The sequence below is a fragment of the Triplophysa dalaica genome, chromosome 15, assembly GCF_015846415.1.
Source record: "Triplophysa dalaica isolate WHDGS20190420 chromosome 15, ASM1584641v1, whole genome shotgun sequence".
Classification (NCBI taxonomy): domain Eukaryota; kingdom Metazoa; phylum Chordata; class Actinopteri; order Cypriniformes; family Nemacheilidae; genus Triplophysa; species Triplophysa dalaica.
In genome coordinates this window covers 17,772,652-17,797,487 of record NC_079556.1, presented here as the reverse complement: position 1 = coordinate 17,797,487, position 24,836 = coordinate 17,772,652, and the positions used below count along the sequence as shown (strand labels likewise).

General features: G+C 37.3%; 2 protein-coding genes across 3 annotated transcripts; both read left to right on the top strand.

Annotated features, from left to right (window-relative positions):
• Positions 1-668: 668 nt before the first annotated feature.
• Positions 669-15,587, top strand: hspa4l (heat shock protein 4 like). 2 transcript variants are annotated; one of them, XM_056767528.1, is made up of 19 exons: positions 683-1,085; positions 2,097-2,154; positions 2,229-2,369; positions 2,908-3,030; positions 3,241-3,340; positions 4,659-4,792; positions 4,869-5,113; positions 5,202-5,278; positions 6,543-6,694; positions 7,138-7,244; positions 7,882-8,015; positions 8,908-9,104; positions 9,296-9,373; positions 9,558-9,698; positions 10,553-10,678; positions 10,881-10,988; positions 12,030-12,149; positions 14,308-14,469; positions 14,692-15,587. In XM_056767528.1, exons 1-19 carry the CDS (start codon positions 979-981, stop codon positions 14,866-14,868), a joined length of 2,487 nt encoding a protein of 828 aa, XP_056623506.1. In that variant the 5' UTR covers positions 683-978; the 3' UTR covers positions 14,869-15,587. The 2 variants fall into 2 exon arrangements, 1 of the variants encoding a protein (XP_056623506.1); XR_008909104.1 differs by lacking the exon at positions 14,692-15,587 and having other exon boundaries at positions 669-1,085; positions 10,881-10,992; positions 12,033-12,149; positions 14,308-14,445.
• A 565-nt stretch (positions 15,588-16,152) lies between these two features.
• plk4 (polo-like kinase 4 (Drosophila)) lies at positions 16,153-24,607 on the top strand. The gene is made up of 16 exons (XM_056767490.1): positions 16,153-16,360; positions 17,167-17,262; positions 17,376-17,471; positions 17,875-17,989; positions 18,753-19,734; positions 19,843-19,910; positions 20,978-21,330; positions 21,421-21,525; positions 21,656-21,758; positions 21,861-22,010; positions 22,239-22,372; positions 22,504-22,598; positions 22,845-22,971; positions 23,062-23,205; positions 23,292-23,398; positions 23,532-24,607. The coding sequence occupies exons 1-16, from the start codon at positions 16,331-16,333 to the stop codon at positions 23,629-23,631; spliced, it is 2,805 nt and encodes a 934-aa protein (XP_056623468.1). The 5' UTR covers positions 16,153-16,330; the 3' UTR covers positions 23,632-24,607.
• Positions 24,608-24,836: the final 229 nt, after the last annotated feature.

The following is a 24,836-nucleotide window of genomic DNA, read 5'->3' as shown; positions in this document are numbered from 1 at the left end:
TAAACAATAATGTATATGTTATATGTTTCATATATTTGATTACATATATTTATTAATTTAACTGTATAGATAAATACACTACATGTAATAAATGACACAACGTTTTATAAACTACCCGACTTATTTTTTTTGTTTTTAATACTTCTTTGTATTAAACACCGCTTATATTCTCCATTAAAAAACTGCTAATTATTGTTAATAAAACTGTTATAAACAAAAGAACCGATGAATCCAATGATCCCTTTTATAAAGCGTCTCTTACAAGTGTCAGGCTTTAGACGTTTTAAATCAGCAGCTCGACTACAAAACAGATTTTTACAGCTAAAAATAAACATTAACTTTCATTTTATCAGACATATTCTGGTTAAATATTGATTAAACAAATACATGAAAATATAATCGACGTCACGACGTAATATCTGTTGGGTTGAGATATTTTTTAAATATGACAATGATGACGGGTTGAATATTATTATTATTACTCCACATCCAGCGATGGGCCCCATCATGAAGGTTAACCATCTATTCTCATAGGTCATTAAGTTGCACGGTCATTCCCGGTGACGTAGAAATGGGAGCTTCTTTCGCCTGGTTCTAGATTTTTCGTTCTTATCTTGGATGCTGCACCAATCGACGAGCTTGTCTTGTGTCCAGTAGCCAATCACGTACACCAGTAGGCGGGGTTTGGCTCGATTTCAGTCTCCAAATGCGCAGGTTTACCCATATTGCCGGTTTACAATATCAGTGGAGTCTGCAAGAATGCAGTAGAAGCGTAATTTGCTAGGATTAGAGTGGACGAGTTATCTATAGAAAGCTAGACTTACATTATAGCGAGTGCATCTTCTAGCTCGGTTAAAAGCGCCGTCTCGATAAACGACAGACACACACCGTAGAATAGGGGTGTTGTGTTAACCTCACCCAGCTCAAGCGCTCAAAACTGGACTGGAGGTGTTAAGTATAAAGAAATAAGGACTGAACATGTCTGTGGTGGGCATTGATATGGGTTTCCAGAACTGTTACATCGCTGTTGCCAGGAGCGGCGGCATTGAAACCATTGCAAATGAATACAGTGACAGATGCACTCCGTAAGTACAGCATTTCCCTGTAAAATGATGCTGTGTGTTGTTACGCAACGTTTTCTGTTGCCTAGCTGGCCGTGTTCCTGATCCATGTATTTTGCTCCTAACTGTGACCGCAGATGCAAACTAAACACCTAATGCATTGTACATTGGAGCTATTTATCAGCTACAATTCAAAGTGAATAATCATCTTTCAGTTAAATAACTGTTGGAGGATTTCCAAAAGATTGCATGCCCTTTATGGAAAATCTATAAACACGTTTTATAGTAGTCTGTCTTGCAGTTGTGTGTGTATGCGGTTCATTTAAATGAGGAGACGGCGTTTGATATTGTCTGGATTTTGAAAAATACACGTCATTAATACAATAATTAGATTACATTCTCTGTTTTGTGGCGTTTTGAGCAGCGTCGATCACTGAAAAAGGTGTGCGGCAGTACTGCACGTGAACGGTATAATCTGACACTCTGGATGGGGCAAATCCACGAGACTGTGACCGTGTCGTCGTGTTGGTTTTCCAGTGGACAAGTCCACAAATTTGGGCGGGGCAGCACGTAAAACCACATATTTTACCATGTACTTTATGACGAATTTTCTGAAGAAGGCAAAAACATGTTTTTAGTCAAATGGCCTAGAAAGAAAACACAAACGTGCTGTGTCAAGTCACTGCGGCGCTTACTCAAATCAAATTATGGTGTGAGCGCATCTGCCGTTTATCCCACAACAACACTGACATGTTTTAGTTAAGTGGATGTAGAATCTATATGACCTTGCTGGCTTTATTAAGGAATAACATACTGTATATGTCTAGATTACATTTTTGTTCTAAAATGTGTAAATCTCAATCGTTTGTTTGACACCATGGGATGGTTTGGGTATGTACACGGTAATAAACTAAAGACGCTGTCCAAGGTGCTGATCCCCCCTCTCCTGATTCAGGTTACTGAATGCAGCTCTTCTGAATATTAAAATTGACATGATAGTGTTTATAAATGTGTGAATATGTTCTTTACCAACAGAGCATGCATTTCACTGGCGTCCAAAAACCGAACCGTTGGAAATGCTGCGAAGAGTCAGGTACTGTCTTACTGTCAAAGATCGAGTAAATAGAATGTGTTTGAACCAGTAACCAATAAACAATTTCCCTACAGGTCATAACTAACTTTAAGAACTCGGTTCATGGCTTTAAGAAGTTTCACGGTCGAGCATATGATGATCCATACGTTCAGGGGGAGAAATCCAAGATGCCGTACAGCCTTCACAAACTGGACAATGGCAGCACTGGAATAAAGGTGATACAACTGTGTTCTGTTTGGTCGTATTTATTAAGCTGTGTAGATAAAGATGAGACATTGCGACTCCAAGTATACAAAGCTGATTAAGATGACGAAAGCAAATTCCTTGAAAAAGATTATAATAGGAAGAATGAAGAACTGATATCACAGTGCGTCTTTTCAAAACTGCTTTAAATTGAGGACCTTAAAATAATAAACTTTTTTCAAAATTGGGTTCATTCAGAGGAAAATGCAGAGTGGCAGGTGAGACAGACTGCCAGGAAGTTTTGTCAGGCGGCCCCTTGTTTAAATCGGTTGAATAAGCATTGTTGACGTGTACGTGGGCGGTCATGCGTTAATGAGTTTCTGACATCAGAAGCAAAAGGACATCAGACAAAGGTGTTTTTGCAGCTGGTTTAAAAATAAATTGACTGTGGAAGAAGTTTTGACTTAATGCCGAATGAATCAGCGTCCTCGTAAAATGACCTGTTCAATACACCTGTTCGAAAAACATTTCAAAGATTCTCTTAGGAATTTTTTTATGTCGATGTCATAGGTACGTTATCTGAACGAGGACAAGGTGTTTACCATCGAGCAGATGACGGCCATGTTGCTTACCAAGTTGAAAGAAACTTCTGAGCACGCCTTGAAGAAGCCTGTGTTGGACTGTGTGATATCTGTAAGTGATTCTTAACAGGACAAACCTCAGACACAATGGCACATAATTGCACCGTTGACATGCTTACTGTAGTGGAGTAGGGGGGGCGAGACCGTGGTTCGAGACCGGTGCGCGCACAGCTGGAGCTCATTAACAATTACTTACCGGTCTCGAACCACGGTCTCGTCCCGCCTACTCCACTACACTTACGTTCTATAATGTTCTCACCAGGTCCCCAGCTTCTTCACTGATGTAGAGAGGAGATCTTTGATGGATGCCACTCAGATTGCTGGACTGAACTGCTTGAGGCTGATTAATGACACAACAGCAGGTTAGTAAAATCAAACCGAAATTGTCATTTAAGTAGTAATGGTAGGTCAGTGCATTTTGCATTGATTCTTGTCGTTTTTCTCTTTAACAATTTACTTGATTATTTTTATGAATGAACTATTTTATGATTTTTTCTTATATCAGATGTGCAGATATTTGCTGACATCGTTATAGGCCAAACTATCTTTATGCTCTTATGCACTGGGAATTATTTAGTTTCACTCTGATTCATTCATTTAGATAACGTCATTACATACAAGTTTCTTTCTGTTAGTGAGCTTTTTGAGATATCATGTCACCTAGCTGAATGTAACGTGTTTTATGTGTGATGATTGACTTGAACAGGGTTTCATTTTCAATTACGACAAATGATTACGGCTTCCTTCCCTTTCGTAATTATTAATTTCATTAGTCATGTTCATAACCGCAAATGTTTCTCATCATAATGATGCAGGCTCCTTGCTGGTTAACAAACAGCTGTTCTTGTTATCTACAGTGGTTTGATAGAGTACAGATAGATAATCCCTACCTAGAACAACCACTTCTTCAGGCATTTTATAAATTAAAGATCATGCTGACAAATAACGTAGAACATTTACAGTGGCAGATTTACAAAGAGATAAGCTGGAGTAATAATATGAAGGTTATTCGATGTCCATTGTATCTCAGTGAGCTGTTTAACAAACACCAAAAGAGAGTAAGGGATGATAATGTGCAGTCGTGCAGTTACATAAATAAAGTCTGACATGGTGATCATGACCCTGACATGAACTGTAGGGGTCTTGTATCCCCAAAGGTGTTATATTTGAGTTCTTCTTAATAAGTGGCTACATACCAGTCAAATAAATGGACATGAAATATTGATTTGAGATTATTTAATTATGTAAGTAGAAAGAGACCGCAGAAATAAAGTAACAGTTCGCCCAAAAATAAAAATACTGTCATCATTTACTCACCCTTTTGTCATTTCAAACCTGTATGACTTTATTACTTCCACAGAACACAAAAGAAGATAATTTGAAAACTGTTTTTAACTGGACCCCATTCACTTGCATTTATTATTATTTATAATGGGGTCCAGTGCTGTTCGGTTCTTTTGTGTTCTTCGGATGGAAGAAAGTCATAAAGGTTTGAAATGACAAGAGAGTAAGTAAATGAATACAGAATTTTGGTTGAACTGTGACAGACCTACAGTATGTGCATGATATTATATGTACTGTAAGTGGAGGATGATAATGAAATATTTTAATATTCTTTCTTCTGTTAATTATCACGATTAAGTTTTTTTAAATGCATTTCACATATCTTGTCTGTTGCAGTGGCCTTGGCATATGGGATCTATAAACAGGACCTGCCAAACCCAGAGGAGAAGCCCCGTAATGTTGTGTTTGTTGATATTGGGCATTCGTCTTATCAAGTTTCTATTGCTTCCTTTAACAAGGGGAAATTGAAGGTCTGTGTTATTTCTACCATGTTGTTGAATATGCTTAAAGTAGATTTAATAGACAACAAGACCATTTTTCTCACAGGTTCTGGCCACAGCATTCGACCCCTACTTGGGCGGTCGCAACTTTGACGAAATGCTCGTGGAATATTTCTGCGAAGACTTCAAAAAGCGTTTCAAACTAAATGTTAAAGACAACCCGAGGGCCTTGCTGAGGCTCTATCAGGAGTGTGAGAAGCTGAAGAAACTCATGAGTGCAAACTCTTCTGACCTGCCTCTCAACATCGAGTGCTTCATGAATGACATAGATGTCCATGGAAAATTGAACAGGTAACTCAAATGTCACGATTTTGGAAGAGATAACTGTTTGTATGAAGTTGAATTCATGGTTTTCATGTGTCATTGTGTTTCGAAACAGGGTTCAGTTTGAAGAGATGTGCGCTCAACTGTTGATGAGAGTGGAGGCGCCGTTGAAATCGGTCATGGAACAATCAAGTAAGTAGCAGCAGATGAGCCAGTTTATTTTTAGGCACAGTTTGGTCGAAATAGAATATTTTTTAGGCAAATGTTCCAAACATGACTTTCTTTATGAGTTATACAAGGAGTAGAAATGGTCAGAATAACGTGTTCACATAGCTCTTATTCAAACAATGAAAAACTAGAGATGCACAGATGCACAGATTCTCCACTGATACTGACAGACGAATATTTAGAGTGATATCTGCCGATACTGAAGATTAAATGAATATTTCTCTACTTTCTGATTGTCATTTATTCATATAATGACTATTAATATTGACAATCAAACTGGTGATTTTTCTTAACATTTTCTTCAAATAGAGCACAAATTAATAGTCATCAAACTGTAGTCATCAAACTGTGTCCTCTCTGCTTTTGAACAATATATTAATTTTGTGAGTAACAGACCAAAATGTACCTTTTCCTGGAAGTTTTACCCTTTATTGGAGCTGACAGCTCATATTTCTATTTCCACTGGAGTGTCACAAAATATCGCTATCAATGTCAATAACCATGATATTAAATACCATGATGAAATACCATTATTTCAAACCACCTCTATGACTTTATTTCTTCCGCAGAACTAAAAATAAGATATTTTGAAGATTGTTGTAAACTGGCACTTATTGACTTGCTGGCACTGTTCGGTGACCAACATTCTTCACAGTATCTTTTTTTGTGTTCTGCGGAAGATGAAAGTCATACAGGTTTGAAATGACAAGATGATGAATAAGTGATGAGAGAATTGTCATTTTTGGGTGAACTTTCCCTTTGATCCAAAATTATAACAAACTTTCTCTCTAATCCGTACACTCAAATTTTAAGTGTGGTTTGTTGCCAAAGAAGAATAAAAAGAAAAAAAAGAAGAATTTGACTCATAGCATTATTCGTTATTAGAAATTACATATCATGATAATACTGTTACAGCGAATTAAAAAAAACCTGATATTGTGACAAGCCTAATGTCCGCATTTTCAAATAAAGGCATTACTCCTTGTATTTTATCATACACAAACATAAATATACTTCACAATAATTTATTCACATTTACCATTGTTGTGTGGGGGGAAAAAAAGCATTACGTTTTTGCTCAACTCTTTTGGTGTTCCACGGACAGAAGAAAGACTGGTTTGTAACAGCATGAGGATGAGAAAATGTTAACTTAACCAAAAAGCACCCATTGGACATTCACCAGATGATACAGATTGATACATTTCCTGCTATTTAAATTCTTGTACAGAGCTTAGTAGAGATGAGATCTATGCCATTGAGGTGGTGGGTGGAGCCACCAGGATTCCAACCATTAAGGACAGAATTTCAAAGTTCTTCTGTAAAGACATCAGCACCACACTAAACGCAGATGAGGCTGTGGCACGCGGATGTGCCCTACAGGTAAGATGTCACTTGAACTTAATAACAGGAAATGAAACGACAATATGAGCAATTCCCCAGACTCATCTCTGGCATTGTAGAATTTTCTCATAGCTCAACTAAAGCTTGTGATGATTTCCAGGCAGCACACAAACTGATCGAAAGCATTCCTTGAATGGGTTGTAATTTGCTTTGGATAAGTGTCTGCTGAATTTATAAATGTGAAAATGGCCTTGACTACAGCAATTGTAGGTGTAAACACAGACACAGTAGCGAGCGTTTGCATGGGAGAGCCATAAAACAAGATGAAATCTGTGGTCTGTGCATGGATTATGCTTTCCCTGATTTCTAACGTTAAAACCCTATTTAGACAGCTTATGTAACAGCATTTGCTTGTGTATACATAAATGTTCATTTTTGGTATCTATGTGTGTGCGCTTGTGTGTGTGTGTGTGTGTGGTAAGTGCGCAATCCTGTCTCCAGCCTTCAAAGTCAGAGAGTTCTCCATTACAGATGCCGTTCCCTTCCCAATTACTCTTCGCTGGAAGTCTCAAACTGATGAAAGTGTTGGGTAAGAGGCGTCTCAGTCTAACACAATCTAAACATCCATTTATAAATCCGCTACACAGCTGAGTTATTTATTCTAGTTTTCTTTATTCCATGTAATTACTCACTGGTGCTTGTTAAGGCAAGCGTCGCTATTGCTCAAGCTCAGAGTTTGAACAAACGCCTCATGCTTTGTATTGAATTGCTATGCATATTGCATAATTTATCGAGCGCCTTCTGCACTGTGAGTATGAATGTAACCTTGAATTATACCCTGCAGCTTGTTGAGAAAAGGTACGCTGTTATTTTTTAGCAACACTTATGATTTTCAATTGGCAGTCGATAAATCAGGTCAAAAAAGAAAACAAGAGATCAGAATATCACAGAGACTTATAAAAGAAACCACATACAATGAAACACAGGCTGAAAACTTTTGAGACAGCATCAAATTGGCCTGACAATCAAGAACACACTAGATTTGTGAAAGTGAATAGTTGTACAAATTTAGTGTAGGCAAAATTATGGAACGCTATCAGGGTTTGAACAAAGTGTCAAGCAAGTGTGCGATGTGCGTACCTTATTAAATAAATAAACTTTTCCAAGCAATTTGACTAAGCGTTAGTCATTGTTTCTTTTAATTTATATTCTGTTTTTCCTTTCAGTGAATGTGAGGTGTACAGTAAGAACCATGCTGCACCTTTCTCCAAAGTCATAACCTTCCACAAGAAGGATCCTTTTGACCTGGAAGCGTTCTATAGCTCTCCACATGAACTGCCCTATCCTGATACCAGAATAGGTGCGTATCACAGTATGTCGTATGACTTCCAAAGTGTTGAGGCTGACATTGTGTCATGTCATTCTTAAGTGATGAATCAGATTATAATGATTCTTTGAGATAATTCACTATATCGTTTTAGTTGGGTTTCTCTAGCCTAATTCACGACCAAAGTGAGACGGTGGTGGAAAGCTCAGGGGATCCTGAAATAGTCATTCATGTCCTCATTTGATTAAGAATGGCCTCAACATTGTGCTCCATTGTGTCAGAGCACCTGTTATTCCAGCTGAAGTGGGTTAGTCTTAACCTCAGGGGTGTGTCACCACCCAACTGCCAGGTAATTAGGACTGAGACATGCTGTCCCATAAGCTTCAACTCTCATCACATCAGCTGCTGGCTGAAATATCTCTATATTGAGCATGCAACAATATAAGAGGGCCCAATACACTCCCATGTGGCAATCCCATGAATCTGTTGAGAAAGTTTGATGAACATTACGTTATAATTATGTTTTCATGTGACATGCTAAATTATGGGTCAAAACTCAATTGAGTAACTAATCGTAAATTTTCTTTATTACATTGTTATTTCATGTAATATGAATGAAATCCACCCAGTATTAATTAGTACTGTACTATATTACAAAATTAAGTTAAGTGGAAATGCTGAAGCACTTAAAATAACAATCATATTATTTAAATATTACAAAAACTAAAAAATGTTAAAAAAATCTATATAAATGAAATGTATAATAACGGTCAAACTTGAGCACCAGCGAATGAATTGTCCAAAAAAATTATGTTTTTAAAATTGAGACAAATTCAAATTAATTGGTAAAAGCAATATGAGTCAACCAGTTAATGATTGTTTTTTTATTCTGGTTCTGATTGTCTTGTTGTTCTGCTGCTGTCAGGCCGCTTTACTATCCAGAACGTTGTACCGCAACCTGATGGTGACAGTTCAAAGGTCAAGGTGAAAGTGCGTGTGAACGTGCACGGGATCTTCAGCGTGTCCAGTGCTTCACTTATAGAGAAGCAGAAAGGAGAGACAGATGATGTACAGATGGACACAGAACCTACTGTACAGAACGAAGGCCGGCCTGAAGAACAGGTAGAGACATACGTACATGCACAATTAACAACAAAAGTTATATCAAGAAACGTGATGCATTTAGCTGTTCAGTGGTGCTCTGCTAAAGAATTGACATAACAAGCAGATATGGGCACTGAACTTTTTCAGTTTATCTTTGGAGTGTGTGTGGTGCAGAATCACTTATGCTATTTTAATATTCTTTTTCATAGAATAAAATGCAGGTGGATCATGAAGGCCAAGGAGAACCCAGCACTGATGAGGAAAGAATGAATAACTCTGGCAGTAAGGTACAATATATCCTAGAAATACTGTATGAAAGATTATAAAAAATAATATTTGGTCCAGTGTTTACAACTTGTGAAGTGGTCTGTAGTAACTGGTGGAAAATTCAATAGCACACTTTTAAATGCTATATTTTACCTGATAGTTTTGTATTTGCCTTCATTTGTCAACATTGTTTTTTTTCTAAAGGATGGTGCTTCTGATAAGCAAGAGCAAGGTGCAAGTGGTAGCAAACCCAAAACAAAGGTTAAGAGTGTTGATCTGCCCATCGTGGCCAGCACCACCAGACAGCTGGATAAAGATTTGCTCAATCATTTTGTTGAATATGAGGTGAGTTCAAGCTTTTAACTTCAATTTCAGTCTGCCTCAGATCCCCTGAGTATAGTCAGACGGCTGGGATTAATTTAACACTTCAAAGTAGTTCTCTTTAATGTGCATCCACCCAATGCATTTTGATGCCTGTTTCAAAGCAGAGCTTGATTTTGGGCAGAATTTATTTTAGGTATATTTTACAATTCAAGTTGTGAGCAAACTTGACTTACAATAAACAATATAACAATTTGTTGAAAATAGTCTTATAAAAACAAAAACTAAAAATAATCAGCAAATAAAATCTCATCTTGGCAAGTTTTACTAGTACTATTTACTATTACTATTGTCATGGCAGCCATTGTCCAGTAGAATGAATGTTCCACACGGTATTTTACAATGGGCTTGTTGCTGAAATGATGTGAAGGATTTAGCATTTGCCCTAAATATCCATGACTGAGCTCAATTCAGACCCTAGGGAAAAGATATTTGTAGATCATTACGTCAGTTAAGTGGCAATACAGATCATGTCCCACACTTTCCGTTACTTTCAATATTTCATTAAAGACTTAATATATGTAATGTGTGATGATAAGTTTTGGATAATAATAGAACAGCCTTGTTCTATTGTATGCATTTTGTCTTAAGTAGAAGAAAAACATGTCTGGCTGCCGTTGTTTATCTCTGTTGGGGGTTTTATGTAATGACTTCTATCGTGATTTCTTGTTGTTTACTCATGAATGTGTTGAATTACATTTAGAAGTTGCTTGGACTAATAGCTGTAAATTATAATGTTAATCAAGAATGTTAGAAGATGAGTAAAACATTAAAATAATGTAGTTTCTGAATGTATTGTTTTGTATTCTGTGTTTCAGAAAAAAATGATCATTCAGGACAAGCTGGAAAAGGAGAGGAACGATGCTAAAAATGGAGTGGAAGAATATGTTTATGACCTGAGAGACAAACTGTGTGGCATCTATGAGAAATTTGTCACTGAAGATGTGAGAACATAATCTCTTTGTTGTCTGTACAGCGGTTGCTCTCAGAGATAACACTGGGGAGTTTACTGCTTTTTAATCTTGAAAATAATCTATCCCATCCCTGCCATTCTCAAACTTTTTTACAAATTTAATAGAACAGCACGTAAAAATAAGTTGTATACGCTATCTTTGTTACCACTGTTTTGTGTGAATGTCTTTTCAGGAAAGCAATCGACTCATCCTAATGCTGGAAGACACAGAGAACTGGCTGTATGAAGAAGGAGAAGACCAGGAGAAAGAGATCTACCAGGACAAATTGTCTGAACTAAAAGTAGGTATTTTAAGGGCTGTTAAACGAAAAACCAAAAAAAGGTTTGTATGTCTGTTTACTGTGCAAATTAATTGTGTATTTATACAAGCACAGAAATACAGTACATGCATACGTATGTATTTACAAACATATAAAATATCAATAAATGTTTATAAATTATTAAAATTATATAAAATTTAAATATATATACATGTTATATTTATTGAATATGTACATGTAGGCTATGAGCAAGTGTATTTGTTTTTTAAATTCAAAATAAAAACACAAAGTACGCACAAACTTTTATTCTGGGTGCGATTAATCATTTAACATCCCTAGTATTAACATTTTTCAAGTGATCTTATATAATTATCTCGAAGAATGATTATTATAGATTCTCATTTTGTACACATTTCATGAGAAGGATATATAGTTGATCTCTCATTGAAACTAGTAGAACCAGAGAGAATTGCAAAAATACTGACTGTTTATCCCAGTAGTGGGGACAAATCGATCACCATGCCTCAAACTGATGCCATTGGTTAGCCAATATAGTTATGTAGCAGTAGCTCAAACAGATAGCTTAAACAGATTGTTTACTATGATAAAATACTGTGTCAACCCATGTTTTAATGCGTAGACCTCTACAAAAAAAGCCATTAGTAGGCTTAAATATAAAAAATTGTCAACTGTATAGCGCTGTTAGACTCTAAGATTATTGCTTTTTTAACATCTTATCCACCTAAATGCAATAACATTGTTTGGGGTGGAACTATCTGTTTTGGAAACCGATGGCAGACGAGGGAGTGTTCTGAAAATTAGGTTAATAACCATCATTACTTTTGCGATTCTCTCTGTTGCTCTTAATGGCATCAAAAATGTTATGTTTTCCGTCCTGGAGCGTGCAGAAAAAATAATTTCATTGTATTCAATTAACTCTGCATGGTTTTGCATTAATAAGCTTTGATTTAATGTAGTCAATAGATTCAGTTAGTCCTGCTAAAAGCCCATTTTTAAAATGAGCATGAGCCGTTTGTCACAGCAGGATGTTGTGTTTTGTAGAAGTTTGGTGGGCCCATTGAAGAACGGTACAGAGAGCATGAGGGCAGACCCAGAGCATTTGATGAGCTAGGCAAGAAAATACAGCTATTTATGAAGACTGCGGATGCCTATAAACAGAAGGTAAGCAATTTTGAGTAAGATATATATATGATAGTCTTAGTGTGGAGTCTTTTTGATATTTTAGCTTAACTGGTGAAATAACACCAGTACATTTAGTAACACCAAATGACTCAAGGGTATGCATATACAAGCCATACATTGTTGCCAATGCTTACATTGATAAAATATATTGCTTATATACTGCAAAAGGTCTATGCATTGCAAGTACTTTTGGATATATGCATCTGTAGTGTAGTGAAGAGTGTAGATTACGCGTTTCTAAATTATAAATACATGCATACCTACAACACATAATAATATAAATAATAACATAGAAAGATTTTTTTTGTAATTATGAAACCTACAAGAATGGTAAGAAGTCAATTTCTTCATTAACTTCAGGAGACTTCCAAATGGGTTCACGTTGCAAGTGCCGTTTTAATCTATTTCCCCCTCTTCTAGAACATGGGATAGATTCAATTCCAATCACTTGTGAAGTGAAGTCTCACAAGCATGACCAACATCTTAATAATGTCAAGTCATCGGATATAGCATATTTCTTGTGTGAATAGCACACTAAGGTTCAGACACTCTTAAAGTCACCATGAAACTTCTTTTCCGTATAGTGACATGTATCCGAGTGAAACTTCCCTTTCTGATTGTTTTTTGGTAAGTTGGGCCTGGAGGGGAGGGCCATTGGACAGTCATGATAGTCCTACCTCTTATTAGTTGCTGACGTCATGTGGTGAAGAGTTGTTGTTGAGAGTAGGAGAGGAGCTTAACGTTTTTGATTTAAGATTACAAGTGCAAATGAATAAAAAAAATAATGGTGTGCACAGATAATTCATTTATAATAATCACTGCAACCCTGTGTTAAACACTTAGAATTTTCCTGTTTGATTGCATGGTGACTTTAAACACAGTTTCCTTATGGTTTAACTAATATATAAAAGGCCACACTCATATTCTGGCCTATATATTACATACGAGAGTTGTAGTTAATAAAAGATTCAATTGGATAGACTTTCCCAGAAGTCACATCAGTAAAAGTGTTCATTTTCACCATGTTATCACAAAATGACCAATTAAAGAACCGAGCGACGTTTTCTTCTCAGGTGCCGGAAGATAACTCCAGACCACCTTATTTCGTATAGTAGGCGAACTAACCATTGGATTCTCTGAAAAATTGCTCTATGATATCCCAATTAGAATTAATTTTTTGCAGCCTCAGTACTCTACGTTGTTGAAAAAAGACCCGATTAGAGTTGGGACATTGTATTACTTGATTCTTTTTGTACAATAACTGTTTCCTATCCATAGCATTAACTCTTTCTGTTGTTGTTGATAAAACTTCAGACTCATACCCTCTCGTTTGGAATCTGTTGGTCATGTCTTGCAACTGAAATTAGAAATCAAAAGTCACAAATCCATTTCAATCTTTGAAATTGCAATAAGGAATATTCTCAATCAACCAAGATGTATGAGCGCTATCTTTTCTAAGTATTACGGTTCGTTAATTTCATAAAGATCAAGGAAATTGATTTCGGACCATGAGTGTTCAGTTTCATATTTCGATATATAAGTTCTTGCTTGTTGTGTATTTAGCACCCAAAGTGTGACATTCAGCCTCCTTTTTACAGAAATGAATGAGCTTATTTGGAATAATAGCTTTACACTGCTCTACTGGCCTAATTAACTTCACAACTTTAATTATTTTCATCATCTGAAAGCTATTTAGTGTCCCAATGTCCTCAGGGAACATGTGCACAGAGATGATGGTTTTTAATATTGGTGATGTGTTGAATTACCATTTTTTGAATTGTGCGGGTCATTTGGGTCATTGTCTGTGATAGTATGATTTATGATCATCTTAGGTATAACCATTGTTTGGTTGGGCTCTCTTGTTGTTCCTAAAAATGAAAAATTCTGTCATCATTTATTCACTCCAATGTTATTCCAAATCAGTAGGATTTTCTTTTCTTGTGTGGAACACAAATACGAAAGATATTTGAAAGCATGCTTGTTATAAAACAGTTCATGGCCACCATTGACTACCATAGTAGAACAATTTCTTTGTAAATTTCTTTGTTCTGTAATGCACTTACATGATAGTGGTATAATGTGTACTAGGAATGGGAGTTGAGATACATGAATCACATCTTTGACATTTGACCAACAGGATGAGCGTTACCAGCATTTGAGCGCTGAGGAGATGGGTGTCGTTGAGAAGAGTGTAAATGAAGCCTTGGCCTGGATGAATGCAAAGATGAATGCCCAAAGCAAACTCACGATTGCTCAAGACCCAGCAGTCAAAGTAGCAGACATCATTCAAAAGATACAGGTTTGTACCACTTTCTTAGTAAAAACAGCATCTTATCATGATAGTTGACAAACTAGGATGATCACACCTTTAATAATGAAGAACTCTACTGGGCATGGAAACATGTCCATAAAAACCCTGAAATTATGATCTACATCAGTTTCATGTAATGAAATATTGAAATTATTGAAATGCATCCATATAAACTGTATATCAATCCATCTGACCTGTGTTGAATTACAGGAGTTAGAGGAGATTTGCAGTCCAGTGCTCACCCGACCCAAACCCAGAACCGAGGAGCCCATAGAAGAGGGAGATAAAAACAATGGGGCACACAATGGCCCTGCTTCACAACAAGGTGCTGAAAGCAAAGGCAATCAGCAGACGAAACCTCCGTCCGGAGAGATGGAGGTGGACTGAGCCCTACCACACTGAACCTGCTGCCATTCTCACACAAGCCACTATTAAACCTTTTCAACTCACACTGAATTAATAGCTGGGACCATTCTCTTTTTGTCCACCACTCAGTTGGCTGTATTCGTGCATCTGTTTGTTGAAGTCTGCTGTTGGTTTTCTCTTGTACCTATTAAAGGGTCGGATGAGGCTATCCTTTGAATATTATAGCTATATTTTAAAGTCAGTATAGGATTGGACGTCCATGATGGATCATATGAAGTACTGTAGATGTAGTTCAGTAGCTGAAACAACGCAGCCGCTCTTAACAATATCGCACCCCTGAAGTAATGTGATACTTGCATACTGGGAGACCCAAAGTCATTCTCAAGAGGTCAATCATATTGCACAGTAACTTGTTATGGGAAACACAAATTAAAATAATGTTTGATCAATCCTTAAGGTTGAGGAAAACAAACAAATATGTATGCAATATATATATAAATATATATTTGTATTTAATATGAAAATGTCCAAAGACTTGTTGTCTAGAGCCTGTAAATATTATTTTAGTAATTTGAATTTATGGGTGCTTAGATATAAGTACACTCCTATTGTTGACATTGCTACGCTTTTAGCTCTGTAGTGTCATATAAAAGCATAATGTACTGAGCGGTCCATTACCTTTTTTTCCAGTTTTCATGCAGTCCCATAAAAGTGGTTTGATGATCACAAATAATAAATCATGCCTTTATGACTAAATGTGTGTTTACTGCTGTAAAATACATTCATTTTTTATCAAACATTTTATGATATTATTGAATTACCTCAATTACTAGTACTATTACTATTACATACATATATATATATTTTTTTACCATTCGTGGGGAGATACAATACAATTGTAAATAATACATTATTATTAAATAAAACTAAATACAAAATTCAAAATAAATAAACAATAGAGAATGCATTTATCTTCATTTACAAGCTTAACAATAGTTTAGCGGCGGAGTTATAAAACATTTCTAAATTTGATCAAAATAGTTTGAAACATGATTTAATATACATAACCTTGGCTTTTTGTATGAAAAGTGTTGTTCCGTAAACTTAACAATTATGAGGAAGCCAGGAACACAACAATAGAGTATTATGCCTTATATGTTTCGTAGTATAAACTCGACATCGCAGTGCGTTTACTGTATGACTTTTACTTTGACAATCTCTGTCTAGTTCCGTATTGTTCGTCATCTGATCACCCATTGGTCCGTTTGCGCAGTGACCCCGACCACGTAGTTATGAGTTGTAACGGGCGGACTTTTTCAAAATGGAGGAAAGTCAAATATTTTGGAGGGGAAAACAATTACACAGATTAAATGCATTTTTACACGCCATGTTCAAGTCAAAACATCGATTATATACGGGAAAATAAAATATATTGCTGGATTTATTTTACGAATCGTCGGACTGAAGGAAATATGAAGTAAAAATGAGCGTTTCCATCGGGGATAAGATTGAGGTAAGTTAAGCGGTGGCTTGCGGCTCGAGAGCTAACGTTATCCAGCCTGATCAATTATTAAATGTTTTCGGTTCTTCTAAGTTTGTTTAAAGTTCTGAATACTAGTTAAAATAATTTCACGTGACTAACATTCTTTGTTAATTTGTTATTCATAAACACGTAAGGTAGAAAATCATCCTGTTGTTCAGAAAGCACCGAGCCAAAATGCATGACACGAATAATTTTTCAGAAACATTTTCATTTAACGTAAAATTGTCAATCTGTCTTTCGACACGTTTTAACACCTACTCGGCCTCTCGCCGTCTGTTCATCCACTTGGGGTACATTTAGTGATGCAAACAAGGTGTTTTGGGAATTGCGGGCATGGAGACGGTTGCTATGCGACGGCGTTAGTGTCAGGTAGAGTAGCGGGAGGAGAGCGGGAGAGTGATGAACAGATGTCACTGTCAGATGCAGGTAACTAGTGACGCTACAACAAAGAGTGCACAGTGTTTCCAACGGGATACTATTGTGGGTTTGTCCGTGATCGCAACACTGTATGCAAGATGTTGGACATTATTCATTCATTCCTACAAAATCTAACAACTGAGGAAAATGATCCACAAGATGACAGAATTTTAGCATCCTCTGTGGATCTTAACATTGAGGTAACGTTAAGAGTTTTAATACTGAGATTTGGGTACAAAGAAACCCTCAACGGGACGACATTGATCCCAGGGGACAGGAGTGAGGTCTTGAATTGATTTGTTTATAATTTGTGTGTTATTCTGCCATGTAATCCAGAATGCATTCTTTTGATATTGCAGGACTTTAAAGTTCTCACCCTTCTGGGTAAAGGCTCCTTTGCATGTGTTTACAAAGCAAAATCTGTAAACACGGGCTTAGAGGTGGCAATCAAAATGGTAAGAACATGCTGTGTTTCAATCTTTTGTATAATAAGCGAGTAGATTTTCCAGTAATGTGGTCGTGCAGCATCTGTTCAAAACCGTTCAGTGTGCCACATGTATAATTGCAGATTGACAAGAAGGCCATGCACATAGCTGGCATGGTGCAGAGAGTCATTAATGAGGTGGAGATTCAGTGTCGGCTAAAGCATCCGTCAGTTCTTGAGGTGAGCTCATACACAGACATGGATTACAAATACAGTTCTGGTACAGTTTAAATCCAAGTCTTTATTTTATAAGTTTTTTTTTTACTTTGGTACCATAAATAAACATTGATACTTTCCTTGATTTTGCCATAGTATATAAGAATATAAAAATTATGATTTTCATTTTTTTTATTATGGAAGATACTGGAATAGAAACGAAAAAGAAGAAGTAAAGATCTATTAAATACAGAGTTTTGCTTCTAGGTTTGTTTGGTATAGCGAGAGATGAACCTGGGAAGTGTAAAAAATAAAAAGAATGAAGCATAAATGCGATCTTGTGCGTTTGTGAAGGAATATGTCACTCTTAATGATTTTTATTTAGTAGATATTGACTAAACCTGTTATTTTCGCTCTCTCACTCAAGCTGTACAATTACTTTGAGGACAGTAACTATGTGTATTTGGTTCTGGAAATGTGTCACAATGGAGAGATGAGCCGCTATCTGAAAGACAGGAGAAAACCTTTTACAGAAGAAGAAGGTGAGTTTCAGCTTTATCTCCTACATTAGGGGTCTTCACCCTCGGTCATGCAAAAGATCAATTTAGTGATTGAGAAACTTGGCGGTATTGAACCTGTTACTTATTACAATGCAAATACAACACAACTTTATTATCAACCGACTGGTTGAAATGTGTCTTTGACCACACCAGTAACATAGTATCATACACAATATAGAACACATTTTATAAAAAAAAAAAAACTAGAATATCATCAAATCAACATACTCCACCATTCTTATTCAAATAGAAAATAGATTACTGAAGCTGTGTATGACCTTTTATTAATGTTCTTCCTTCCTTACCAGATGGCAGAAAAACAAACTGCACATTCAAAGGATGGGCAGCATCTTTTAGAATGCGCTCAACCTTCTGAACACACTTTACAGTATATATTATATAAAACCGAATGATGGATTTTAATCCTGGTGTGCATATAGTACTAAATCATCATTATCATAATTTTATAATAGTTAATTTTTTTCATTTGCTGCTTTAATGTTTTTCATGCCAGTATATTATTGTAAAGCTGAATATCCACAAATACAGTGGTGCCAAAAAGTTTTTGAACACTTTTGGACAATTCACTTACACATTCATCACTTTTTTGCTGCAAAGGTCTGACCGCTCAGAAGCTCTAATCTGAAAACATTGCTACATTTGTTTGTTTCTATTGATGTATTTGAAACTAGATATTGAGTGTTTTAATATTTGTTTATATGTTGACTTTTTATTTTGTCAACAGTGAGGCACTTCATGCATCAGATTGTAAAGGGCATGCTGTACTTGCATACTCATGGCATCATGCACAGAGATCTGACCTTATCCAACCTCCTGCTCAGTAGCAGCATGAACATTAAGATCGCAGACTTTGGCTTAGCAACACAGCTAAAGCTTCCCAGCGAGAAGCACTTCACCATGTGCGGCACACCAAATTACATTTCACCCGAGGTGGCCACACGCAGCGCTCACGGCCTGGAGTCAGACGTTTGGTCACTGGGCTGCATGTTCTACGCGTTCCTTACAGGCAGACCACCCTTTGATACAGACACTGTGAAACACACTTTGAACAAGGTTGTTCTAGGAGAGTATCAGATGCCCATGCACATATCGCCAGAAGCTCAGGATCTGATTCAACAGCTGTTACAAAAGAATCCCACCGTCAGGCCAAGTCTCTCTACAGTACTGGACCATCCCTTTATGACTCAAACCGGGACCACCGCAAGTAAGGACTCTGGGAACAGCGACGGGGGGTCTATAGACAGCGGCATAGCCACCATATCCACAACCTCCAACATCACCAACAGCAGCAGTGGCAGCCGACTTCAGAGGAAGACGAGGCAGGTGATTGGACACCCCTTGCCCAATCGCATGGCACCGATCCCCAGCCACTCCCATCACTCCACCAACTCCAGTTTTAAAAGTGGCCAAGACTGGCAGCCTAATTCACAAGAAGATTTTTCCAGGATTGGAGGCAGGCGAGTTCCCCTCGGCGCTGACAGCGGAAGGCCTCATTCTCGCTACCTGAGACGGGCTCATTCATCAGACCGATCCGGTCCTGGGTTTAGCCACAATCAACAGGAGGCTGAGCTGGAGAGATGCCACTCAGATGAGGTGCTTTCAGGGTCTGGGCGCTTGTTCCCAACAACCTCCAGTTATAGAGATATGCCGCATAGCTACTCTGAGCAAAGACGTCTCCCCTCTCCACCTGTCAAACAGCCTGCAAAGTAAGACGCAGATTCCGGAATGTTAGCATATCTTCGTTTTATTATAATGCAGTTTTATATTTTCATCTTTTGGGGTTATATTCAGTGCTTTTGTTTTTTCTTTTTCAGTTCTTTCTCTACATCGGTGAGACCCCAGATGTCTGACTCTCAAACACAGCCCTGGTTAAACAATGACGGTATTATTCTTTCTTTGATTAATATAGTCTTGCAGTTTTATAGAGGGGCGGTTTGCCCTAAAAATATGATTAAATCATCATTACTCATCCCAAAACCATTCCAAACCAAAACGACGGTCTTTCTGTGTTCGTTGGACAACAAAAGATATTCAATATCATTGTAGTAGTCATTATATGGATTAAAAACATTCAGAAAGTTAAGAAATATTAATTTAATCGTCATAATCTGTATGGGCAAATATCACCATATTTAAAGTCAGAGTAAAGTATGTGTTCTGAGTTTGTCACACAACAGAAAAGAGTATTATTAACCACCAAGCCAAATTTGAATGGAGGAAAACATCCAAGTAAATAAAATAAATTATCAAAATCTTGGAAAAATAAACAGGACTGGGGGCATGTTAGCTGTTCGCACTGAAGCCATGCCCACTCAATATGTGAATACGTTTTATGGGTGGATTTGAATTCAAACACACGCGAGTCAATGCACAGTAATCCTCCTTCTATTCGTGTTTTTGTGCTCCATCCATACGCGGCTGCTTTACCATTTGCTTGTTTTTAATTTGCCGTGAGATTTGTTTAGTTGGGCAGAGTGACAGCGTGAGACCATGAAAGCATGTGCGTGAATGCTTACAACCCTGAGCTTGTGATTGAGCAGACACCTGATGCCAGGTGCTCTAGTGATAGGGGAGGGGGCCCCGTTTTAGCCCGGCCTAAAGAATCCTGAGCAGAGAATTGGTGAAATCTGTTTAGCGGTTTAACTCCACAATTCAGTACTACATACTTCTGAGTCTTTGTAATGTGTTTCAGCAATACATTTGTAACATCTATAATGTGTTTAAAAACAATTCTCAGAATTCTCTTTACCCAGACTTTAATGAATATAATAAAAAAACTGCACAAAAAGTCATTTAATTTAGGTGAAAAACAGACAATTTTTTTTTTTACTTCTTATGATAATGCCTATTGACATAATTTTAATCATTATATAAGCATCAAATAAGCGGTATATAAAGATGTGTGTGGAAACAATTCAAGCCTTATTTTGAAAAACCTTTTACTTCAAGGGCCTTTCAAGAGGCCAGCAGATCTGAGCAGTCACAGCAGCAGTGGGAGTTTCCATGCAGGACGGGGGCCAGCTGGGACACAAACCTCCTGCGGTGAGAAACCCAGCAGCGTTTACCCTCAGCAGCAATCCAAGCTATTCCCTCACACCAACCCTGGGCCCTGCAGAGAGGACGAGTTCGGATCAGGGCACCCAATAGAACCTCAGAGCTACTCGGACCCGCAGTTTCCCAGTCTGCCTGTCTCCAAAGGCAAAGCAAACACAGAGAAGGAAAAAACATCCCGTAAGAAGAACTTTCCACCGCTCTGTGCGGCCAGGCTCAAGCCTATTAGACAGAAGACTAAAAACGCTGTGGTAAGCATTACTTTTCTGTCTGTCTGTCTGTCACGTCATCATAGATTTGAAGTATGAGAATGATGGATACAGTAAGTGTTTTCTTCTTAGGTCAGTATCTTGGACACAGGGGAGGTGTGTATGGAGCTACTGAAGGGACAAGGAGCTCAGGAGAGGGTCAAAGAAGTGCTGAGGATTTCCTGTGATGGATCCATGGTGAGGGATCGTTATATAGTCTTTCATCTGTGAAACCTACAAAAATCAATCAATCATATATATACAAAGAAGCTTGTTCTTAAAATAGTCAAATATGAAAGTTAGTATTCTCTTTTAACCTTGTGCTTAGGTGACTGTGTATCAGCCTAATGCAGGTAAAGGCTTTCCTGTTTTGGACCATCCACCTTCCCCACCTGAAGACATTCTCATCTGCAGCTTTGAGGATTTACCAGGTGACATAAACCAAGATATTATTAAATAAAAAACAAAGCTGTTGAAATATGATTGATTCATGTCATAAGAGCGTAACAATTATACACATTCGTTTCCCACAGAAAAATACTGGAAGAAGTATCAATATGCTACCAAGTTCGTCCAGTTGGTGAAATCAAAGACTCCCAAAGTCACCTTGTACACAAAGTTTGCCAAGTGTATGTTGATGGAAAACTCTCCTAACGCAGACATAGAAGTGTGCTTTTATGACGGTGAGCAGCGCGGATAAATTATGTAAAAGTCTTTTTCACTTCTATGTTAAAGTTTGTAGTTCTGTGGCAGAACTTTTGATGCCCAAACTATATTGAATTATACTTTTTTTGGAAATTTAAAGAAAATAATGTGGCTTACAGGCAGTTGTCACAAGTTAAAATGGGAAGAGAAGATTAACACTTGACACAAGTATAAAAATTTGATATTGTCTTTTCTTTTGGGTCTAGGTGCAAAAACCCATAAGACGAGCGAGCAGATGCGGGTGGTGGAGAAGAGTGGGAAGTCGTACACGGTGAAGGGTGACGTTGGGCTGACTGGACTAAATCCTGAGTGTAGATTATACATGGAGCTTTCTGAAGAGGTACTGAATTACTACTTCAGTTCTAAAGCTTTCAAAGCTAGTTTCTGCCTTTTTATAAAGTAGTGAAATATGAAGTGTACATATTTATACCAGGCCTGTGATAATAATGCTGAGATATTTGTCTCTCTCAGGGTCATCGCATGTGTCTGTCTTTGGAAGCGGCGATAACAGCTGAGGAGCAGCGTAGCTCTAAAAGCACTCCATTCTTTCCCATCACTATCGGCAGGTGAGCTTTGGGTTAAGACATTTTAGTACCTGTAAGATTTTTTATGTTTCAGAGTTTTCTGTTAATTAAGTGCATTTCCTTCATTAATTATTCAGATTCAATCTCTTTATGCAAATCATAACTTATGGTTTTAATTTTTACGCCAGATGTGCTCTAGGCATGTTATCAAGATTCAGCCATTATACTTTAGGTCTTGAGTGTGAGTATTTGTGACACGTTTGTTTGTGTGTGTTTGTCTGTCATCAGGAAACCCACCAATCCTGCTTCACCAGCTCCTCAGGCTCAGTGTTCATCTGCCTCAAGCCTTGTGGCACCTGGCGAGGTCGCTAAGGTGTGCCTGAGTCCACCACAGCCCCCACACATTACGCCATCAGTACGTCATGCAATGCAACTTTTCATTATTTTATAACTCTATCACACTCAGAAATGTTATCAACTCTAACTGATTTGTTATTAACTCCAGATGATTTCTTACACTGGATCAGACTTTACCACAGCCAGTATGGCTAAAGGCAGCTCACCCCAGTCAGCCAAAGATGAACGTACAATTAACACAGGAAAGGTGCTCAAGTCCATTTTTGTACCAAACGTTGGATGGGCATCTCAGGTAGTTATTTAATTTCTTATTATTGAAGTAATAAATAAATATAAAAAGCAAACACTGCTGATTTAAATGTATTGTTTATGTTTTAGCTTACAAGTGGTGAGGTTTGGGTCCAGTTTAATGATGGGTCCCAGCTAATGGTCCAAGCTGGTGTCTCCTGCATCACTTTTACATCCTCTGATGGACATATCACCAGGTAAAACTTTCATCTATAAATTATTCAAAGATCATGAATCTTCATCCACAACATGAAAAATTATAAAGTTGGCGAACATGATTTGGTCGTAAAAAGTTTGGATATTATTCTCATAATTTATTTTTCTTCTCAGGTATAAGGAGAACGACAAGTTACCAGAGCTGGTCAAAGAGAAGCTGCATTGTCTCTCCACCATCCTGGGACTCCTGGCCAGCCCTGCTGTCAGACGCTGAGAAAAACAAATCACATCACGCCCTACAAGCGCAGAGTTCATGTGACCTTAGAACTTGTGTTTTTTATGTCACATCAAACTTTTGAAAATGAGTGTTTGTAAATACATTTTTTAACCTTTGTACATATAGTCCAAAGATTATGAAAATTATATATTTTTTATGTTGTACATAATGGGTTTCCCGTCTTTGTCTTGTGTATTTAGATGTGCGTGGTGAGTATTTTTCTACCAGTTGAGTTGTGTCCTTGGCTTTTCAATGAAATGTTAGATATATAAACATTAAACATCTGCTACCTGCCTGGTGTATAAACTGGTCAAACTGTTTTTTTTCTATGCTTAATTTAGTACTTGTGGACGAGTCTTAATATTTGAACTGGTAACAATATTATTACAAAATCTATTTTGTATTAAAATGTGTTCTTTAGGACTGTTAATAATATGTAATGCTACATTGTGACAAAAAAGTGTGCCCCCTCCTTCAAGTTCTAGTAGCCTATAATGTTGAAAAGGATTATATACACTTGGAAGATGAAGTGCACTTTTAAGCACACCATATATTGGTGAAATTGCTTGGATTAGACGATTTTAATAAAAAAAACAGTTTTCATGAACATGGTGGCCTTTCTTTGCTGTGTAAAAGTATGCAATTGAGTAAGTTTGAAGTCGTTTATTCAGATGAGAAGGAAAATTAAAATTGAACTCATTTATATTGTTATTTTATTGTAAATTATTTGTATTAAATGAAATTAAAACTACCCAACCGTTTTTATGTCTTTGCGGAGGTCTACCGGAAGTAAAGTTTGGACCACAAAACGTTTGTTTATGTTGTTGCGGTCTATATATTTCATAAACTAAAGAAATACGTTTTTGTTCAGCATATCCTGTTAGGACTATAACATTTTGTATACAAGAACATTTAAATCAGTTGTCCTTTGTACAATACATTTTAAAAACGACGTTGATCATTTATTTTGATTTTAAACATAAACTCAAAATATAACTACAGACCCAGAGCGGAATACATTTATTACAGCTAGTCCACGAAGTTCTCCCGTTAACAGGACGCGTAACACTGGCGCCCTCTAGCGGTCACGGCTAAGCAGCAACGTCACCACAGTGATTCATCAACAGCAGCGCGGCGCTGCCTGTCATGCTTTGAGAGCAGCAACCCCCCCCCCCCCACACACACGTTATCCGGACTGAACT